Genomic DNA, 19,685 nt, shown 5'->3' with positions numbered 1-19,685 from the left:
AAGTAGAGCCACAACATAAACCAAAGGTGTCTGCAACTGGACTCCTGCAGCAATTTTGGATAAGCCCATTTTAACATGTAGGTTTGGCCATAAAACACAGGCATCTGGGCCCTATAAAACGTATGTCACTGGTGGGGAACCTGTAACTGGAACAAGCGTGTATGTATGTCAATTATAGGGGCTGAACCCCATGTCTGCTAGGGTGCACCTAGGTTTCCTGAGCTGTGGACTATGCATTCAATTTCCTTTAACGACTTGGTCACCGGGCAAGTAAAAATCAAAATTTTTTTTTGTGCTAGAAAATTTATCAGAACCCCCAAAATATATATAATATATATATTTTATGGTATTTGCGCAATCATTTTTCAAACGCCTTTTTTGGGGGGGGGGGGGAAACTGTTTCATGAATTTAAAAATAACAAAACAGTAAAGTTAGTCCAATTTTTTTGTATAATGTGAAAGATGTTACGCCGAGTAAATGGATACCTAACTTGTTATGCTTTAAAATTGCACACACTCATGGAATGGCGCCAAATTAGGGTACTTAAAAATCTCCATAGGCGACGCTTTAAATTTTTTTACAGGTTACTATTTTCGAGTTACAGAGGAGGTCTAGTGCTAGAATTGTTGCACATGCTCTAACGCACGCGACGATACCTCACATGTGGGGTTTGAACGGCGTTTACATATGTGGGTGGGACTTGCATGCGTGTTCGCTCCTGAGCGCGCGCTACCGGGGACAGGGGCGTTTTTAAAAAATGTTGTGTGTTTTTTTTTATGATTTTTTTTTTTTTTTTTTTACTTTTTTTTTGTTTAAATTTTTTATATATATATATAATCACTTTTAAGACCCCACATCTCTCCTCCAGGCTTACAAGCATGAGATTGTGGAACATAATTCACCGATCTCATGCCGACAGCCGCGATTGCGGCTTTGTTTACTTCCGGGTACCTGGGCGTGACGGTCATAGAGATGACTGGTGACCATCTGGTCACCAGTCATCTCTACTATGCTTCCCAGCCAGTGCCGGCCGATTCGTTCTCCAGGCCCCTGATGGCACTGGAGAGCCCGGAGAAGCACCCGATGGTGGCGGGAGGGGGTCCCCTCCCGCTGCCTATAAGAACGATCAATCGGTGGAACTGCCGCTTTGATCGTTCTTATCGTGCAGAGAATTGCCGGCTGAAGACGGTGATATCTGATGCCTGTAGCTGTAGGCGTCGTTCAGATATCACACACAAAGTCGAGGACGTCATATGACATCCTCGGTTGTTAAGTAGTTAAATGTTTATTGAAAAAAACAAAAATTAGCTTTACCCTTTTATTTTTATTTTTTTGGAATGTCTATTATGTATGACTAATGCAAAAAACATGTACAGCTTGGGGATGAAAGTTCAACGTCTTCCAAAGAGGGTACACCAGAAAAATGTTGGGAGTTACTAGGTTTTCAGTAACTGCTGACTTGCATACTCTTTTTGGTTTGTGGCAAATTGGTTGCTCTTCTTCTTTCAGATTAATCAGATGGCCACAGCTCCGGACTCTCAGCGTCTGAAACTGCTGCGGGAAGTAGCTGGAACCAGAGTGTACGATGAGAGGAAAGAAGAGAGTATCTCCTTGATGAAGGAAACTGGTTAGTAAAGTTCCTTACTTGGCATCTCTTAAGATTATATCAGAGCTTCACAAATAATTTTGATTCTCTACAGAGGGTAAACGTGAAAAGATCAATGAGCTACTGAAGTACATCGAAGAGCGACTGCACACCCTAGAGGATGAGAAAGAAGAACTGGCCCAGTACCAGAAGTGGGATAAGATGAGGAGAGCACTGGAGTATACCATCTACAACCAGGAGCTGAATGAAACCCGAGCCAAACTGGACGAGGCAAGTTTTTTTAACCCATTTGCTAGCGTTGCAAAGGAACCATAAGAGTCTGGCACATACACACCTTGTAACCTTTCAGTGCATTTATGCAACACTTTATTTTCTCCTCCTTTTTGTTTTAGCTTTCCTCAAAGCGTGAGACCAGCGGTGAAAAATCAAGGCAGTTGAGAGATGCTCAACAAGATGCCAGAGATAAAATGGAGGCGAGTGTTTTACTTTTTTGTTTATGGGGATCTGAGCAAAGCAAACCTTTCTGGTTAATTTTTAGTGGAAGTATTGATAACATCCAAAAAAATGTAATACAACATTTTTTTGGACATTATCTGCGATCCATGGTGTGCTGGCGAATATTTTTTATCTGTTTGGTTCCATTGCCCAGCTGGTGATCGTTTCAGCATCCACCTTCTTTCCACGAGCCATTTTCAAAGTCCAGGACCGTGTGAGATTGGAATATTGACTAGTGTTGATAACATAGCTTTATGACATAAAATGTTACCAGGCTTTGAGAGTCTGCCTGAAATTTTTCTGTTGGTTAGTAATTGGAAGTTGGCACTTAACCAAAGATTGCAGGACATAGGGAAATAAAAGTCCAGATTTTTGTGTTGTCGCATGAAAAGATATAATAAACTATTTACAAAAATGTGAATGGTGTACTCCCTTTATGAGATACTGCAGCTTGGGTACAGCCATATCGCTGTTTTATGACTCGGCCCCCAAGATATTCCTTCTCTTCTGTAGGCGATACCCACATTTACAGACACTTTATAGCTATTGTCTTTTAAGAGTCAGGCATTACAGGTCTTGGTTTATATTCCAGTTTTGGCTATGAGCTGAATTGAAGTGTAAGTTCAGTCAAAACTAAGCTTAAACCTGCTCCCATCCCGTCCTAAGCACACACTAACTACCCTGTACAGGAAAGATGCTTATGCTTGCCTAATCTAAGGGCACTCTGGCCATGTAATCGTCTCCCAGCACCGGCTTCTGGACAGATGACAATGGATGCCCCATAGTAAATCTATGGTTGACATCACCGCCCATGCTCTGCAGCTGTTGTCACTGCTCTCTCCTCTCCCCTGAAGCTGGTTGCTGGAGAGATCACATGACTGGACCAGAGAACCCACTTTCCAGGTGCAGGAGACCAGTAATTCAGCAGTGCAGATGTTCTTGCATCCAACAGTCTCCTCTAGATGATTTCATCACTGAAATTCCTCTTCTGGATCCTCAGAGGACCCCCGCGGTTGGACAGCCATTAGGAAGTTGACATTTTTTGTTTAACAGTGACATTTATACCCAAAGATGGACTATGCCTCTTTTAAACAAACAAGAAAAAAAAAAGCATTGGAATAGGCGTGTTGATTGACTGTGGATTCTGGAGAGAGAGGGAGATTTAATATGCTACCGGATCTTTTCCATGTGAACATTCTGGTGTTCGGCCAAGCACTGTCACTTGTGGTAACTAATATACTGCTCTGATAAATAGAACTGCGGGGGGAGCAAACCAAAGATGAGTATGTGGGATTTGAATCTGCGGATAGAATATTATGTGATGTCCTTTCAAAATAAGGAAGCCAATTTTTTTTTTGTGCGTTTCATTAGGAAATTGAACGTCAAGTGCGCGAGTGGAAATCGAAGATCGCAGGGATGAAGGAGGAGAAGGAGCAACTGAGCGCAGAAAGGCAGGAGCAGATAAAACAGAGAACCAAACTTGAGCTGAAATCCAAGGATCTACAGGATGAGCTGGCTGGGAACAGCGAGCAGAGGGTAAATATGGCTACTGACTGTGAAGGATAACTGGTCTGTCTACATACGGCAAGCTTTAAACTTTTTTTTTTTTTTTTAACCTGAGCTGTTTTCTGATTTAGAAACGTTTGCTAAAAGAGAGGCAGAAGTTACTGGAGAAGATTGAGGAGAAGCAGAAGGAGCTGGCTGAAACCGAGCCCAAATTCAGCAGTGTTAAACAGAAAGAAGAAAGTGGCATTGCAAGGTGTGCAAGAGTGCTTACTTGCCATGTAGATGTCTCTTCCTGTCCAGTAGCTGGATTACTTTTCAAATCATTTTATTTATTTTATAATGTTCATTTTGGAGAATAACCTTAGCTTTGAGTTTGACCTTGTAAATCTATAGCAATATATGCGTATAATGGTGCTCTTTCAGAACAGATTTTGAGAAAAATTCTGGAGACAGGCAGTGTATATAAACAAACTACAATTTGTACAATATTCCTCATCCTTATTGTATTGTCGGTCAAAGCTTATTTTTCCCAAATTCTTAATATTTCAATTTGTCATTTTTCCTCACATATGGTTTAGGGCTCCATTCAGACCACAGTGAAGGCACATAAATGCAAGTGCGTTGTTTTTTAAAATGTGCTTCAATACTTTATTTTTTTATTATTTTAAACTTCACTAAGATTTATGGGCACTTTAACACTGAGGCGCTGGCCACGTTGACGGGGAAAGCGACGCTAGTTTTAGCAGCGCTTTACGGTCGTTTTAGCAGCGCTTTTTGGCCTCTAGCAGGGCGCTTTTGACCCCCACAAGCACAGCTTCCAAAGTGCTTTGCAGGCATTTCGGCAGCACTGGCCATTGATTTTAACCCCTTCCATACAGGGAATTTTCACCCCCTTCCTGCCCAGACCAATTTTTAGTTTTCAGCGCTGTTGCACTTTGAATGACAATTGCGTGGTCATGCAACACTGTACCCAAACTAAATCTTTGTCCCCCCCCCCCCCACAAATAGAGCTTTCGTTTGGTGGTATTTAATCGTTTGGGAGTGTGGATCTGTTTACACACACAGATCCACACTCCTGCCGTGATTACCGGCAATCGTGGGATGCCCGGCGGCAATCGCGGCCGCCCTGCACCCGCGCCTGGTCACGAGCGTTGCCGTGGGCGCCCTAGATCGCCGGGAACACAGGACGTCATATGACGTCCACCCGGATCGAGAGAGGGTCCCTGCCGGCGTCATTTTACAATGAGCCGGTAGGGAAGTTCTCCTAAACTGCCCTTTTTCCTGTCCTGCAAGCGCACCACGCCAGTGTGAAAGCACTCGAGCTTTCACACTGGGGCTGCAGAAGTTGCAGTTTACAGGTGCTTTTCAGGTGCTATTTTTTTGCGAAAAAACGCCTATTTGTAAGGAAACTTTGACTGACTGTTTTGACTCTTGCTTTTATTGCTCATTGCAGCTTTACAGTTCAAATTTCTTTCCTGCAAATTTGCAAGATTTTCCATTAACATAGCCAGTGCTGACAGAGGAACAGAGGAAACCCTCCTGCCGAGCAATTGCCTTTTCCTGGGGGGGTGCTGTTCCCTCCAGGAAAAGATGGTGATTTTTTGCTAGGGGCTTTAGCAGCCTGCAGGCTGGTTTTACCCAAATTGATCGATCAGCTTGGTACATTCAGCCTGCCCATTAACAGTTTGAACCATGTATGGCTGGTTTAAAGGGGTGGTTCACCCTAAAAACTACTTTTTTTTTTTTTTTTTTTTTTATTACACTGGCCCCCCCACATTACAATACGATTAAGGCTATTATTTTATTTTTTTGATGCTGTACATACCTTTGTACAGCATATTCACCCGTTGCTTCGGGGTTGCGAGTCCCGCGGGAGTGGGCGTTCCTAACATGTCTGTGATTGACATTTTGACCAAAAACGAGCTCCCCCCGTCGCGTAAGCCACGTCACGGTTGGCGAAAGGAGCCGAACGGCGAGTCGGCGCTATACTGCGCATGCGCATCGCCGTTCGGCTCCTTTCGCCAATCGTGACACGGCTTACGCGACGGGGGGGAGCCCGTTTTTGGTCAAAATGTCAATCACAGACATGTTAGGGACGCCCACTCCCGCGGAACTCGCAACCCCGAAGCAACGGGTGAATATGCTGTACAAAGGTATGTACAGCATCAAAAAAAAAATAATAGCCTTAATCGTATTGTAATGTGGGGGGCCAGTGTAATAAAAAAAAAGTAGTTTTTAGGGTGAACCACCCCTTTAAGGATTACATTTTGGTTTAGTGTCTTAAGGAAATGGGAATCCTGGTTGAATTCCTGATGCAGGTATAACTGCCCAAATGTGTCTATATAAAGGCCTGTTCATTACCCAGTAAACAGGCTAGAGGAGGAGAACCAGGAAAATGTAGACTGCAAAGGCGGTGTCACCTTCCAGGTAGGGTGGTAGGGGCGTGATGAATCTCAAAAATTCTTTAACAGAATTACTGGTGTTTTACGATTTCATTTTTCTTATTTATATTTTACTGTCTGGCAGGGATTCAGATTTTAATGTTTCTTTAAACTTGTTTTAGACTGGCTCAAGCTACACAGGAACGAACTGACCTGTATGCCAAGCAAGGACGTGGTAGCCAGTTCACCTCTAAAGAAGAGAGAGATAAGTGGATTAAGAAAGAGCTTAAGTCTTTAGACCAGGCCATTAATGACAAAAAACGTCAGATTGCTGCCATAAACAAAGATCTGGAAGATACTGAAGCAAATAAGGAGAAAAATCTTGAGCAGTACACTGTAAGTATGCTTTGAACTGACGTGGGTTTCCTTTTGAATGGAAAAAATAAAGTGAAACCGCTTAGAATTATTTTTAGTTATCGGAAACAGTGGAGATTTCTTTAGAAAGTGGCTGTACATACACTTGCTGAGCAGTACATGATCTGTGGAAACACACTTTAGTTAAATATCTGCATTGTAAAGCAGCATATCCTTTACTACTATTTGAATAACACTGGCATACATTGATGGGATTAGCAAATTGCAGACTGACTGCAATTTAATTTAAGGTCTGCTCAAATTGCCTGGACCCTTTCCCTGTTTACAGATCACCTACCTAGTATGAAAAATGCATCTGTAAAAAAAAAAAAAAATGTTTAGTTTATACCTGCCTTGGGCTTCTGCTTCCCTGGGCATGACATCAGTCCATTGAAAATGCACAGTTTTGCTAGATTCCTGCTGCTCTGTATGTCCCCGGATCTAACCTGACGCTGCAGGCAGATAGACTGAAATGAGGTAGTGTAAGTTTTTTTTTTTTCTTTTACAGGCACATTTTACATCTACTAATAGTAGGTGATTTGTGAAAGGGGGGAGCTGAATAGTGTAAGCAGACATTCAAATAGCTACATATTCTTAGACTGTAAACCAGTGTTTCTCAACCTTTTTCCAGTTTAGGCACCCTTTAAAATCATGGACAGTCTTGAGGCACCCCATTTCTAAAATGTAAAAGATGATTCTAATAGTCTTTACATAATGCTGCAACATCAAGACATAGGACACCCAATGTTAGAAGTAATTTATTCTTTCAAAGCAAATACACTTTTGCACACTGTTACTGACTAGTATTCCAATGTTTCTCTTCTCCCTCAATTTCTCTGCATCAGTCAGCTAATGTGACCCCAGTGCTGAGGTAGAGGGGTAGAGTAGGGTAAAATAAGGATGCTATCGTTGCAACAGACATCAACTGATGACTTCATTGGTTGTTAGGATGCCAGTATCTAGAAAGTAATAATGGTGCCCGTGGCTTTGTGTAACTAAAAAGCTGGCTTGTATACAATAATTTTTGATGCATTTTAAGCCATTTTACCAAGGCACTCTGGTTGAAAAAGGCTGCTGTAAGCTGACCTTTTAAAACAAACAAGTCTTCCCTGACATCTGTAGTAGAGGTCAACCGATATGGGTTTTTCTCTGGCCGATATTTAGAAATCGGGGCAGCCGATGGCTGATATGATGTCGATATTTTAGGCTGATTTCTTTTTTTGGCAGGTTTCACAGTGAGCTGATTTGTCCGTTTCACAGTTACACTATATGTAACCCTTTAAAAAAAAATGTTTTTGATCACTTTTATTCCCATTACAAGGGATGTAAACATCCCTTGTAATAGGGATAGTGCATGACATGTCCTCTCTATGGAGAGATGTGGGGTCTATAAGAGCCCACATCTCTCCTCCAGGCTGGAAAGCATCAGATCAAAAAAGAACGATCTGATGCTTTCCAGCCGAATCCCAGGCTTTGTTTACTTCAGGTGGCCTGGACTTGACATCATAACGTCGCGCCCGGGCCTCAGTCATGTACCTAGATTCAGGTACGGCGGCGTATCGTATTTACGCCGCCGTAAGTCAGAGAGGCAAGTGCTGTATTCACAAAGCACTTGCCTCCTAAGTTACGGCGGTGTAGCGTAAATGGGGCCGGCGTAAGCGCGCCTAATTCAAATGAGGATGAGGGGGCGTGTTTTATGTAAATGGGTGGTGACCCGACGCGATTGACGTTTTTTTTACGAACGGCGCATGCGCAGTCCGTGTACATATCCCAGTGTGCATTGCTCCAAAGTACGCCGCAAGGACGTATTGGTTTCGACGTGAACGTAAATTACATCCAGCCCCATTCACGGACGACTTACGCAAACAACGTAAAAATTTTGACGCGGTAACGACGGAAATACTTAACATTGGCTACGCCACCTAGGGGGCAGCTTTATCTTTACGCCGGCTTACCTTTTACGGAAACGGCGTATCTTTACTGCGACGGGCGCACGTACGTTCGTGAATCGACGTATCTAGTCATTTGCATATTCTACGCCAAACTCAACGGGAGCGCCACCTAGCGGCCAGCGGAAAAATTGCACCCTAAGATACGACGGCGTAGGAGACTTACCTAATTTAAGCGTATCTGGTTTCCAGAATAAGCTTAAATTTACGCAGGCGTAGAATCAGTTACGACGGCGTATCTACTGATACGCCGGCGTAACTCTCTATTAATCTGGCTATCAGATATTGCAGAGGAGTCAGACCATCTGTCCCTCGGTTTTCTCTATGACTTTTTTCCGGTGCTGGCGGAGTCCTTCTCCGGGTGCCTGAACGCACGGAAGGGGGGGCGGCATGTCCCCTCCCGTCGCCGGTAAGAAATATCAAGTGGTTAAACGGCTGCTGTAATTGTTCTTACGATGTAGGGGTCTCCAAACTTTCCAAATTATGGCCCGGTTTACTGTCCTTCAGACTTAGGGGGGCCGGTCTGTGGCCAGTAGGAGTAGAAAATGTCATGCGGGAGGGATAGTGCCTCGATGTTGGTGTCAGTGGGAGGAAAAGTGCCCCGTTATTGGTGTCAGTGGGAGGAATGGTGCCCCAATGTTGGTGTCAGTTGGAGAAATAATTTTCAATCATTGCTGTCAGTAGAAAGAATAGTGCCCCATCATTGGTGTCAGTGGTAGAAATTACGCCCTACACCAGTGGAGAGTATAATGCCTTTTTTTAGAGGGAAAACTTGTGCCCAAGGGCCAGATAAAAACAAGCAAAGGGCCACATCCGGCCTCTGGGCTGCAGTTTGGAGACCACTGGTGTAAGGAAATCGCCAGCTGAAAAAACGATATCTGGATGATGCCTGCAGCTGCACCCATCATTCAGATATCCCCACTAAAGGCCCAGGACGTCATATGACGACCTGCGGTGTGGAAGTGGTTACATTTTTTATTCATTCATTTATAAATAATCACGTCTGTCCCCATCAGAGCCTTTCCGCACGTGTCCCCCATCAGAGTCTCCTACACATCTGTGTCCCACCATTAGACATTACATACCACTGACAATTGAGCTGTGTTGAACTTGCACTAAATGGCAGTAATGAGGAGGTGGGCTAATGCATTCCCCACTTTTCCCTCACTCTATACAGGCAGCTGGCAGACAACGCCACCAAAAACTTCCAATGGCTGGGTTCCCCATAAGCAAACGCCCAGATCGAAACCACCCACAGATACCCCTACCCTGATTAAACCCTCCAGCTACCTCCCACTCCAATAATACCCCCATATCGCTTTACTCTGATCTTGCGCGCGCACACAAAGATAATTCTCCCCTAATACACCCCCCCCCCCCGGATTCCCCTACCCTGATTATACCCCTAGATTGGACCCCCCCATATTGCCTTAATCCAATAACGGTACACACAGACCGGCCCGTCTGCCTTCTGCTCTCGCCGGCGGTCCCGGAAAATATTTCACAGCACGAGTGGCATAACGGGAGGGAGTGTGGGGGAGTGCCTGTGTCTGTTTGTCAGGACTTTCTGCAGATAACAACGGGGGGAGGGGGAGCAAGCAGACCGGCAGTTCTGTGTCTGCAGTATCTAAGGGAGCTGTGGGCCGGGGTTTGGAGACCCCTGTCTTGGAAGATTAGAGAAAACATGTACAGTAGGAAGTTAACATTCTAAACTGCTTGAATCTTATTGACCATACAAATTCACGTGGAACCCACACATAGTGATATTTAGGAATGTGGGGAATATTTGTGCACAATGTTAAAGGTCCCGTTGTTTATGATGATTTGCTTTTTACTTTTGGCTCCTTAGAAACTAGATCAAGATCTGAACGAAGTGAAAGCTCGGGTGGAAGAACTGGATAAAAAATATTATGAGGTGAAAAATAAGAAAGATGAATTACAAAGCGAGCGAAAGTAAGTACATTTTGTTTATGTAGCCGGAGCGTTCAAGTTACATTTTTTTTTTCTTCTCATCATTAAAGCAAAATCTTTAACTTTTGGGTTATGCTGCCGTCTACAGGATTGGAAACTGGCTAAAAAAATAACTAAAAATGTAGGCCAGGCCAAGATAACACCAACTACTGTCGTCATGGATCAGTATTTGTGACATAGAAGCAGGGCTGTGGAGTCGGAGTCGGGGGAAATTTTGGGTACCTGGAGTCGGAGTCGGCAAACAATGCTCCGACTCCTACTAAATTTAGATTGGAATTAAAAAAAAAAAAAAAGCAAGTTTAAATGTCCCAATTCACAAAAAGTTATAATTAATGACTTCTCTACTGTAAGAATAAAGACCAATGCATGCAGTGCCTCACGTAACCGCAAAACGAACATGTTAAGTGTCCGTGAAAAAGCATGCTTTTCATGTGCTTCACTATATGGCACGCAACTCACAATTAGGAGCTGCAATACTTATACTTTCCATAGTGTTGTGTTTTGCTTTTACAGGGAACGCATGTGAGGCCCCGTACTCACGACCAAACATGTCTGCTGAAACTGGTCCGCAGTTTCAGCAGTTTTTAGCCGTGTGTAGGCCCGAGCGGACCATTTTCGGGCGGATCGGACAGGTTTCCAGCAGACAACTGTTTCCTGGACTTGCTTTAAAACAGTCCGCTGGAAACCTGTCCGCCCGGACATGTACGGTCGTCTGTACATACCTACCGTACATGGCCGCCCGCCATCCCTCGCATGCGTCGAATGACTTCGACGCATGCGTGGAAGCATTTTAAAGGCAGGCCGCCCACGTCGCCGCGTCGTTGTCGCGGCGACACCGCGTCATCGACACCGCGGACACGCCCCACGTATTGTTTACGCGCGGACCTCTAATCGATGGTGTGTACAGCCATCGAACAGAAGTCCCCGGGCAGACATGTCCGATGAAAACGGTCCGCGGACCGGTTTCATTGGACATGTCTGCTCGTGAGTACTCGGCCTTAGAGAACCAGTAAGTGTCCAAATAAAAAAATTCCAACAGGAGTTTTATAAAGCACTAAAAGAAGTTGAAAAGTATGATCGCTCATCAAAACTTACTGTTGAAGAAGCCATCCTTGTTTATCCAGAGATCGTTAGTGATGTGGCCAGAATAGTTACTGCAATGCCACCCACCCAAGTCAGTGTCGAAAGATTATTTTCAGCCCTAAAAATAATAAAGTCTGACTTAAGAGCCTCTATGAAAGAGGATCTGGCAGAGGCAATTCTCTTCCTTAGAACTCTACATTGAATTGATTTGCATTTGCTAAGCCTATAACTACATTTCTAGATTAATATAAACCATTTCTAGGTTTTACAGATTTTGTTTTTGGTTCATTATAGATAAGCTTTGTTTTTGTTCTAAAACAACCAAATAATGTGGTTTGTATTTTTGAACTGGTAAAAATCCTGTTCCTGATGTTTATGCCTGCTGCTACTATCCAGCCACTTGATTGATTAATATTTTTTTTTTATAAAACTTTGTTTTCATTGTGTTTGTCTTTTGCTTAAACTGTGCAATACAGTAGACTGTTGGCTTCCAAGCCAGTAGTCCTGTGGTAGGTTGAGTTTCTTTCCCTCAAGGAATGTATAAAATACATTTGCATATTAATACAGAGGAGTCGGAGTCGGAAGTACATAAAACTGAGGAGTCGGAACATTTATCTACCGACTCCACAGCCCTGCATAGAAGAATAAATATACTTACTTCCTCTCTGCTCTGTTAAAGACTGACCTGTATTTTTATTTTTTGTTAGCAATTTTTTTTTCAGTCAAGGCTCCTCACTATGTTGCTGCTGGAGTTTTGTCTCCATTGATTTGCATCTAACAGCTTTTAGCACAGTTGTCCCCAGCCTGGCTTCTTGGGGACTGTATACGGACCCTGCTGAACGGGACACCATTGCAGGGATAGCCTGAAATCCACCTTTAAGCATTAGGTCCTGCGTGAGGTGCTGACCAGGCTCTGCTATGGTAAAAGTTAGCTATAAAACACTTTTCAGAACCAAAGCCACTTGCATTGCCTCAGCACTTGCCTTGTCTCCAAAGGCTCACTTAGTAACTGGGAGCTTACCTTATTTACGTGGGTTGCTGAGCCCTTATTTCCCATTCCAACTAGTTTCACACTGAAAGGAGTTTACGCTGTGGGACTGATCTCTGATGGCATTGGCCAAGTGGAATGTTGCACATACACACTCTTTCCCGCCATACAGCATTGAGGAAGCATCTTTCTTGCTACTTGCAGAGAGTCAAGTGGAATTTCAATCATTAATTCGTTCCTTTTACCCACCTAAATTGGGTTTGGTCACCTCCAGCCATCCAACTCTCACTTTCTGAAAGCTGTCTGGGTCTCGTAACTAAGGTATTGTCACTTAAAGAGGAAGCAAACTCCAGCTTTGAGACTTTATGGAGCCATGTCATTCCCGTGCATGTGCACGGGAGCCGCCAGTCGCAGCACATTATTGGCACAGCATACAGTAAATATCTTATAAACCGCACACGTTTAGGAGATATTTACAGTACCTATAGGTAAACCTTATTCTAAGCTTGCCTATATTTACAAAGTATACAGAAGGCTATACATCCTCTTTAACAAAACCATATGTTGCCTTACTACCACGCGATCGCAGCATGTCTGTTTCTAGACATGGAGGAGACCGTTTTGCTTTACTGATTTGCCTTTAGCTCACTTTTTGATAATGGCTCTGGGGCTGCTTGCAGCATTCCTACTATCAGTGCTGATGTCTGCAGTTTGGAATCCTATCGCCCTGCTTTCACGTCTTTGATGCTTTTTGGCTCCGTCGGGTATGGCTGGGTCCGTCCACCTTTTTCAGTTGTGGTCTTTATCACATTATTGCTCAAATCAGCCAGTTTTTTTTTTTTTGCTGACTGAATCCACAAGTATGATTCTGTGCCCCGTTCTGCAGATTTTATGTCTGATTGACAGTTTCAACTTTTATTAATGCAGCAAATGCTACACTGAAACTAGGGGATCAGCCTTTTTGTGCAAAAAGTCTGATTCTCACTGTGAATCCAACATTTTCCCTTAAAGGCATTGTCCACTTTCAAATGTTTTTGTTGTTTTAGTTGGGTATTATTGTAGTCCTATTACTTTATGTTTGTTTGCCCTCGGCTCAAATGTTGTGGCTGCAGATTGTAGTGTCATAGCTTATAGATTTCCCTATGTCCATGTATTCATTCTCCTAGCTTGTCCCTAAAATGCATGGATTGTGACCCCAGACAAGAAGTTGCCTGTCCTTTTTAGCCTCATTAATTTCTCTGTGTTGGATCACAAATGTGGGAGGGCTATTGTGATAAACGACTGCATGGTGATCTTTCTGCAAATAGCTCTAACTGCTTGACCTGTGTCAAATCTAATTACTGTTTATTTCTCGAATTTGAGGAGCACTAGACTCGGAGACCCAGGAATTGTGGTATATGTAGGTTCTTTGCAGGAAATGTTGGTCCTTTCTTACAGAGGTCGTGCATGAACTTCTGCAGTGCCATGTCGCATGTTTGAACATTGGCAGAAACTTCTAACACAGCAATGTGATGATTTACCCTTATAGGATGTGTGTACAGAACAACAAATGACACCGTGAAACTAAGATCTGTGTACATCTTATGCAGGTGAAAAACAGCAGGTGCAGGGAGGGACGTTTATAATGCCTTTAATATTGTGCTTACTATGCCGATGGAGGATGTACCTGTTTCTCTTTCGTTCATAGACGGACACAGCCTTCATTGACCTTAGGGTTATGCTTCTTCCTACCAGGAGATTTAGGCAGAATTCTACAGCACTTAAGGTGTTAAAAACTTTCCTTCATGCCGCTCCTCCCAGGGGGCGTGGCTCCCCCAGGCATAACCCACACCCTGCTTTAGCAGCCTCAGTTTGTTTTCTGCCTAACGACAGGAGGTCAAGGCTCTCTCTGGAGTTCCTGGACTCTGGAGTTTTTTTCTGGCGATTTTTCTCGCTTTTTTATTGTTTTGTTCCTGCATTTTGAATCCTGCGATTCTTCTATCAACAGCCGACTGGGTGACAGGCTGGGTCCTCGACCCTTGTAGTCCCCCCATGTTCGGCCTTCGAGCGTGTGCCGGCCCTCAGCTCAGCTTTGGGACGTCAACGACAGGCCCCATTGCTCCAGGGGCGGCCGGGGAACTTCGGTTCTAGGGCACACATATGACCGGTCTCTATGGCTTTGTCGCAGTGTGTCTGGCCGACAGCCATGCCGTTTACGGACGTTGGTTCTGTCTGGGATACCTCCAGCCGGGTAGTCGCAGGACAGGTAAGTAGTGGCCCCTTACTCAGGTAAGTGGTCTGGCTGGTGGTTTCCCTGGGGAGGTCGACTGAGGGTCCGTCCTGCTTTCCTCTCTCCCTCCTTCCCCTGACTGGGTAGTGGCTGTGAAGGGGGGCCTCCTGGGTTTTCTTTGTTACCACCGGAGCCCGTGTGTTGTTAGGGGGACTGTGTTGTTACTCTGGGGGGTGCTGCTGTGTGCTGCTGTGTTCTATGAGGTAATTTTTACCTCAGACAGCGGCCATCTTGGAAATCTCCTTGGTAACGCTGTGATTCTTTTCTGAGGTGACAAAGCACAGCCAGTGCTGCTGTGTTCTATGAGGTAATTTTTTCCAGACAAAGCACAGCCAGTGCTGCTGTGTTCTATGAGGTAATTTTTACCTCAGACAGCGGCCGTCTTGGAAATCTCCTTGGTAACGCTGTGATTCTTTTCTAAATGTGACAGACAAAGCACAGCCAGTGCTGCTGTGTTCTATGAGGTAATTTTTACCTCAGATGGTGGCCATCTTGGAAATCTCCTTGGTAACGATGTGATTCTTCCCTGAGATGACTCATCACAGCCTCTGGTCTCTTTTACCAGTTTTTAGTGCTGTGAAACGCTGTGAATCTTCCATGAGGTGAAGACACATTATAACAAGCACATCAGAGCACACCTGAGGTTTTTCAGCTCCCTCTGCAGCTGGGTGGGGTGGTGAATACCGGGGGCCCCCATGCTCTGCAATAGCAGCAAGGAGGTGACCAGTGGGGTTTTTTTGTCCTGCCTTGCAGGGTGGGTGACTCAGCGCTGACACTATGGAACTCAAGCTATGCCTGAGTTAACCCTTAATGCCCCTTCCCCTGCCACATCTGTTATGTTGGCTGTCCTGGGTTTCTTGCCAGTTTTGAAGCAGCTGGTGCCCGGATGGGGGGTAAAAAAGCGCCCCCTCCCTGAGCCTGCTTCTGGGGATGACACAGAATCGCTGTTTTTTTCTGGTTCTGTTATGTCAGAGGCTGCGGGTTTAACCCTTATGGATAGTGAGGATGACTCTGCTGCAGTCAGTTGCTGGCAAGAATTTGTTGGAGCTCTTGTTTCTGCGGTGCGTGAGACTCTAAAAATTGAGGATGTGGCGGAGACACCTCCGTGTCAGTACCAGCACACTACCACGCACCGCTGAAGTGTTTCCTTGTGTTCCTTATTTGGACAATATGTTATACAAGGAATGGAATGCACCGCAAAAAGTTTGTCAAAAAACTTTGCAACCTGTTACCCCCTTGAGGGGGGCTTTAAAAAAAAAAAAAAAAGTAGGTCTCTCCTCCGCCAGTGGACCCAGACTGCGCATGGCCACCACGTTGCCTGTGGAAGGGGCTCCTGCATTTCAGGATCCCGCTGATAGGAGAGTGGAGGCCGTGGCCCGCTCCCTATTCACGGTGGTGGGTTCGGCGGTGAGGCCGGCTCTGGCCGGGGCCCTGGTCAGGCCCCGACTTAAAGGGCGAAGCTCCTGCTGCAGGAGCTGGAAGAAGGACCTCTAAGGTGGCCTTGGTGATGGCCGTTAAGGGTGAACGGTCCTTTTGGGTCTTCCCTGACTGGCATCATTGAGGATGCCACGGGTGGTAAGCGCATGCTGTTCCCACAGTCTGGGAAGGGCTAGGGACCTCGCCCTGTACAAGGACCCTCCTTGCCTACCTCCGAGCGTTTTTTCGCTCGCCCTGTGCGGTGGGGGTAGGTCTACATGGTGCTTGAATCCCCGCTGCGGGGTAGCAGCGCACCTGATACTGCATGCCTAACAACCTACCAACATACCTGCTTCCGCCTGAAGGTCTGCTCCCGCCCGTGTCTCGGGTGGGAGACTGGCTTCGCATTGCGAAGTGTTTTCCTTGGGGTACAAGATTGAGTTTCTCTCTTGTCTGCCAAACTGTTTTTTTCCCTCCGGCTTCTGGCCTCCTCCGGTTCGCCGGTTGACTCCGTCGAGGGCTGTCCAGGATCTTCTGGTCAGGGGAGTGATTGTGCCAGTTCCCTCGTTGGAACGGTCTCTGGGTTTTACTCCATTCTGTTTGTGTCCCCACGGAGGATGGGGCCCGGTCGATTCTGGGCCTCAAGTCCCTTGTTTTGTTTTGTCAAGGTGGTGTCGATTCGCTTGGTAATAGCGGCACTTCATCAGGGGGATTTTCTGGCATCCTTGGATGTCATGAACGTGTACCTGCATATCCTCAAACCACCGGAGATTCTGTGCTTTGCGGTCGGGGGGGGCCATTTTCAATGGTGTCCTTCCCATTCGGCGGGTTTTCGCCAAGGTGCTCATCCCGATACTGGCCCGGCTGTGACAGCGGGGGTTTGTTATCATGGGATGTCTGGACGACATTCTCCTACGAGCTTCTTCGAGCTCTGCATTGGTAGAGCCGTGCCTATCACGTGTCGGGCTCTCCGAGTGTTCGGCTGGTTTCTGGATTGTCCTGAAATCAGGGTTGATTCCGTCTCAGGGATACCTGGGACTGGTCCTGGATTCCTCCGGGGCGGGAGTGTTTTTCTCCTAGCGGAAAAACTTCAGACTCTGCTATCTGCTGTGCAGCAGTTGCCGACCCAGAAGCGGTCATCTCTGCGATTCTGCAGGAAGGTTCTGGGTCAGTTGGTAGCCTCTTTCGAGGCGGTTCCGTATGCCCAATTCCACGCCAGGGTACTACGGAGGGAACTGCTGTCATGATGGGACTAGCTTCCGTCATCTCTGGATTACCAGATTCAGTTTAGTCATCTGATCATGTCTCCCCTGGTGTGGTGGCTGGCGTTTCCGGTGCTTCGGGCCGGAAAGTCTTTTTTCTGCAGGCCACTGAACAGTGGTCACGACGGATGCCAGCCTTTCCGGTTGGGGAGGGGCGCTTGGGGCACCCAGTCAGCCCAAGGGCACTGGACTCAGGTGGAGTCCTGCTTACTGATCAACATTCTGGAGCTCCGAGCAATCAAGCTTTGCCTTGCCAGGTGGTCCCTGGATCTACAGGCCTGACCGGTCAGGATCCTGTCCGATAACACCACGTCCGTGGCGTAGGTTGATCAATAGGGAGGCACACAGAGTTCTGTTGCAGCGACGGGGGTCGCGCGCATCCTTTCGGTGGGCCAAAGGGTCCGTTCCGGCTCTATCGGCTGGGTACATTCCGGGAATACGGAATTGGCTAGCCGACTACCTAAGTCGCACTGCACTGGGCCAAGGAGAGTGGTCTCTCCACCCGCAGGTGTTTCGGGGTCTGTGCCGAAAGTGGGGCACTCTGGACGTGGACCTTCTAGCGTCCCGTCTCTATCGGTAGGTGCCACGGTTCATGGCCAGGTTTAAGGACCCGTGGGCGGACGCGTCAGGCGCGTTGGTGGCTCCTTGGGGTCGCTGTCGCCTACTTTACACCTTCCCTCCTCGGAAGCTTCTTCCTCGCCTGCTGCGCAGAGTAGAAGCTGAAGGGATTCTATCGGTCCTGATTGCCCCAGATTGGCAGCGTCGCTTCTGGTACGCGGACCAGGTGCGTCTGCTGGCAGACGCCCCCTAGCGTCTTCCCCTGGGAATTGATTTTCTGTTACAGGGTCCGATCTTCCACCCTGTTTCACAGCCACCGGCCTTAGCGGCGTGGCTGTTGAGAGCCAGGGGCTTAAGGACCGAGGCCTATTGGGCTTGGTGGTCTCTACCGTGCTGCCTGCACGGAAGTCTACCTCACGTAGGTTTTTTCCTCATACATGGAAGGCCTACTTCTCTGTGTGGGGGGAGATGAACTGGCACTCTCGTACATGCGTTGTGTTCAGGATTCTGCTGTCTTTGCAGCAAGGAGTGGTTCAGGCTCTCGCCTTACGTACGGTTAGGAGCCAGATTCTGCTCTGGCTGTTTTTACTTGCAGCGACCCTTGGCATCGCACTCCTCGGTGCGTGCGTTGGGTCAGGGGGTCTGGCAGGTGGCCCCTCCGGTGCGCCCTCCATTACCCCCATGGGACTTGAATTTAGTCCTTTCAGTGCTTCAGGATGCTCCCTTTGAGGACATTCGGGAGGTTTTTTGTTTATTGTCACAAAAGGTGATTTTATTTCTGGTAGCAATTACCTCGATCAGACGGGTGTCTGTCTGTTCTGGCGGCCTTGTCTTGCAAGGCTCCCTGCTTGGTCATCCGTAAGGATGAGGTGGTGCTGCGGCCGCAGCCGTTTTTTTCTCCCTAAGGTCGTTTCGGCTTTTCACTTGGATGTGGACATTGTTCTTCCATCCTTATGTCCTCAGCCGAAGAACCCGAAGGAGGCCTCTTTACATTCTCTGGATGTGGTTCGGGCCCTTCGAGTTTACTTGTCGGCGACAGCTCCGTTCCGGAAGTCGGACTCGCTGTTCGTGTCTGTGTCCGGTCCCAGTAAGGGCCTGGCAGTCTCGTCGGCCACCATTTCCAGGTGGATCCGACAGGTTGTGCTTCAGGCCTATGCCCTGAAGGGCGGGCGCCCCCCTTTCGGGTCATGGCGCATTCGACCAGGGTGATCGGGGCCTCTTGGGCTTTCCGACACCAAGCCTCTGTGTTACAGGTGTGTAAGGCTGCGACCTGGTCGTCGGTCCACGCTTTTTCAAAGTTTTATATGGTGGGTGTGAGTGCATCTTCTGATGCCTCCTTCGGCCGCAGGGTGTTACAGGCGGCAGTTTAAGGTTGGAGTTCCTCCGTTGAGTAACTCCGGTTTTTGTTTGGGGTGTAACCTGTTTTTGCTGTGTTATTTTCCCACCCCTCGAATTTTTTGACACTGCTTGGGGACGTCCCTAAGGTCAATGAAGGCTGTGTCCGTCTATGAACGAAAGAGAAAAAAGGATTTTTGTACTCACCGTAAAATCCATTTCTCTGAGTTCATAGACGGACACAGCACCCACCCCTCCTTTGTTTGTACTGCTTGTTACGAACTGAGGCTGCTAAAGCAGGGTGTGGGTTATGCCTGGGGGAGCCACGCCCCCTGGGAGGAGCAGCATGAAGGAAAGTTTTTAACACCTTAAGTGCTGTAGAATTCTGCCTAAATCTCCTGGTAGGAAGAAGCATAACCCTAAGGTCAATGAAGGCTGTGTCCGTCTATGA

General features: G+C 46.6%; 1 protein-coding gene across 1 annotated transcript in view; it reads left to right on the top strand.

The window, feature by feature from the left end:
• Positions 1–19,685, top strand: part of SMC3 (structural maintenance of chromosomes 3) — a 91,377-nt gene that overhangs the window by 17,179 nt on the left and 54,513 nt on the right. The window contains exons 8-14 of the mRNA XM_040361639.1: positions 1,511–1,628; positions 1,702–1,877; positions 2,000–2,080; positions 3,474–3,638; positions 3,740–3,861; positions 6,172–6,385; positions 10,202–10,305. Of these exons, the coding sequence (XP_040217573.1) occupies positions 1,511–1,628; positions 1,702–1,877; positions 2,000–2,080; positions 3,474–3,638; positions 3,740–3,861; positions 6,172–6,385; positions 10,202–10,305 (980 nt within the window). The remainder of the gene's footprint in view (positions 1–1,510; positions 1,629–1,701; positions 1,878–1,999; positions 2,081–3,473; positions 3,639–3,739; positions 3,862–6,171; positions 6,386–10,201; positions 10,306–19,685) is intronic.

Source organism: Rana temporaria, chromosome 8 (genome assembly GCF_905171775.1).
Source record: "Rana temporaria chromosome 8, aRanTem1.1, whole genome shotgun sequence".
NCBI classification, from domain to species: domain Eukaryota; kingdom Metazoa; phylum Chordata; class Amphibia; order Anura; family Ranidae; genus Rana; species Rana temporaria.
The sequence above is the reverse complement of the archived record's forward strand: the minus strand, read 5'-3'. Positions and strand labels throughout refer to the sequence as shown.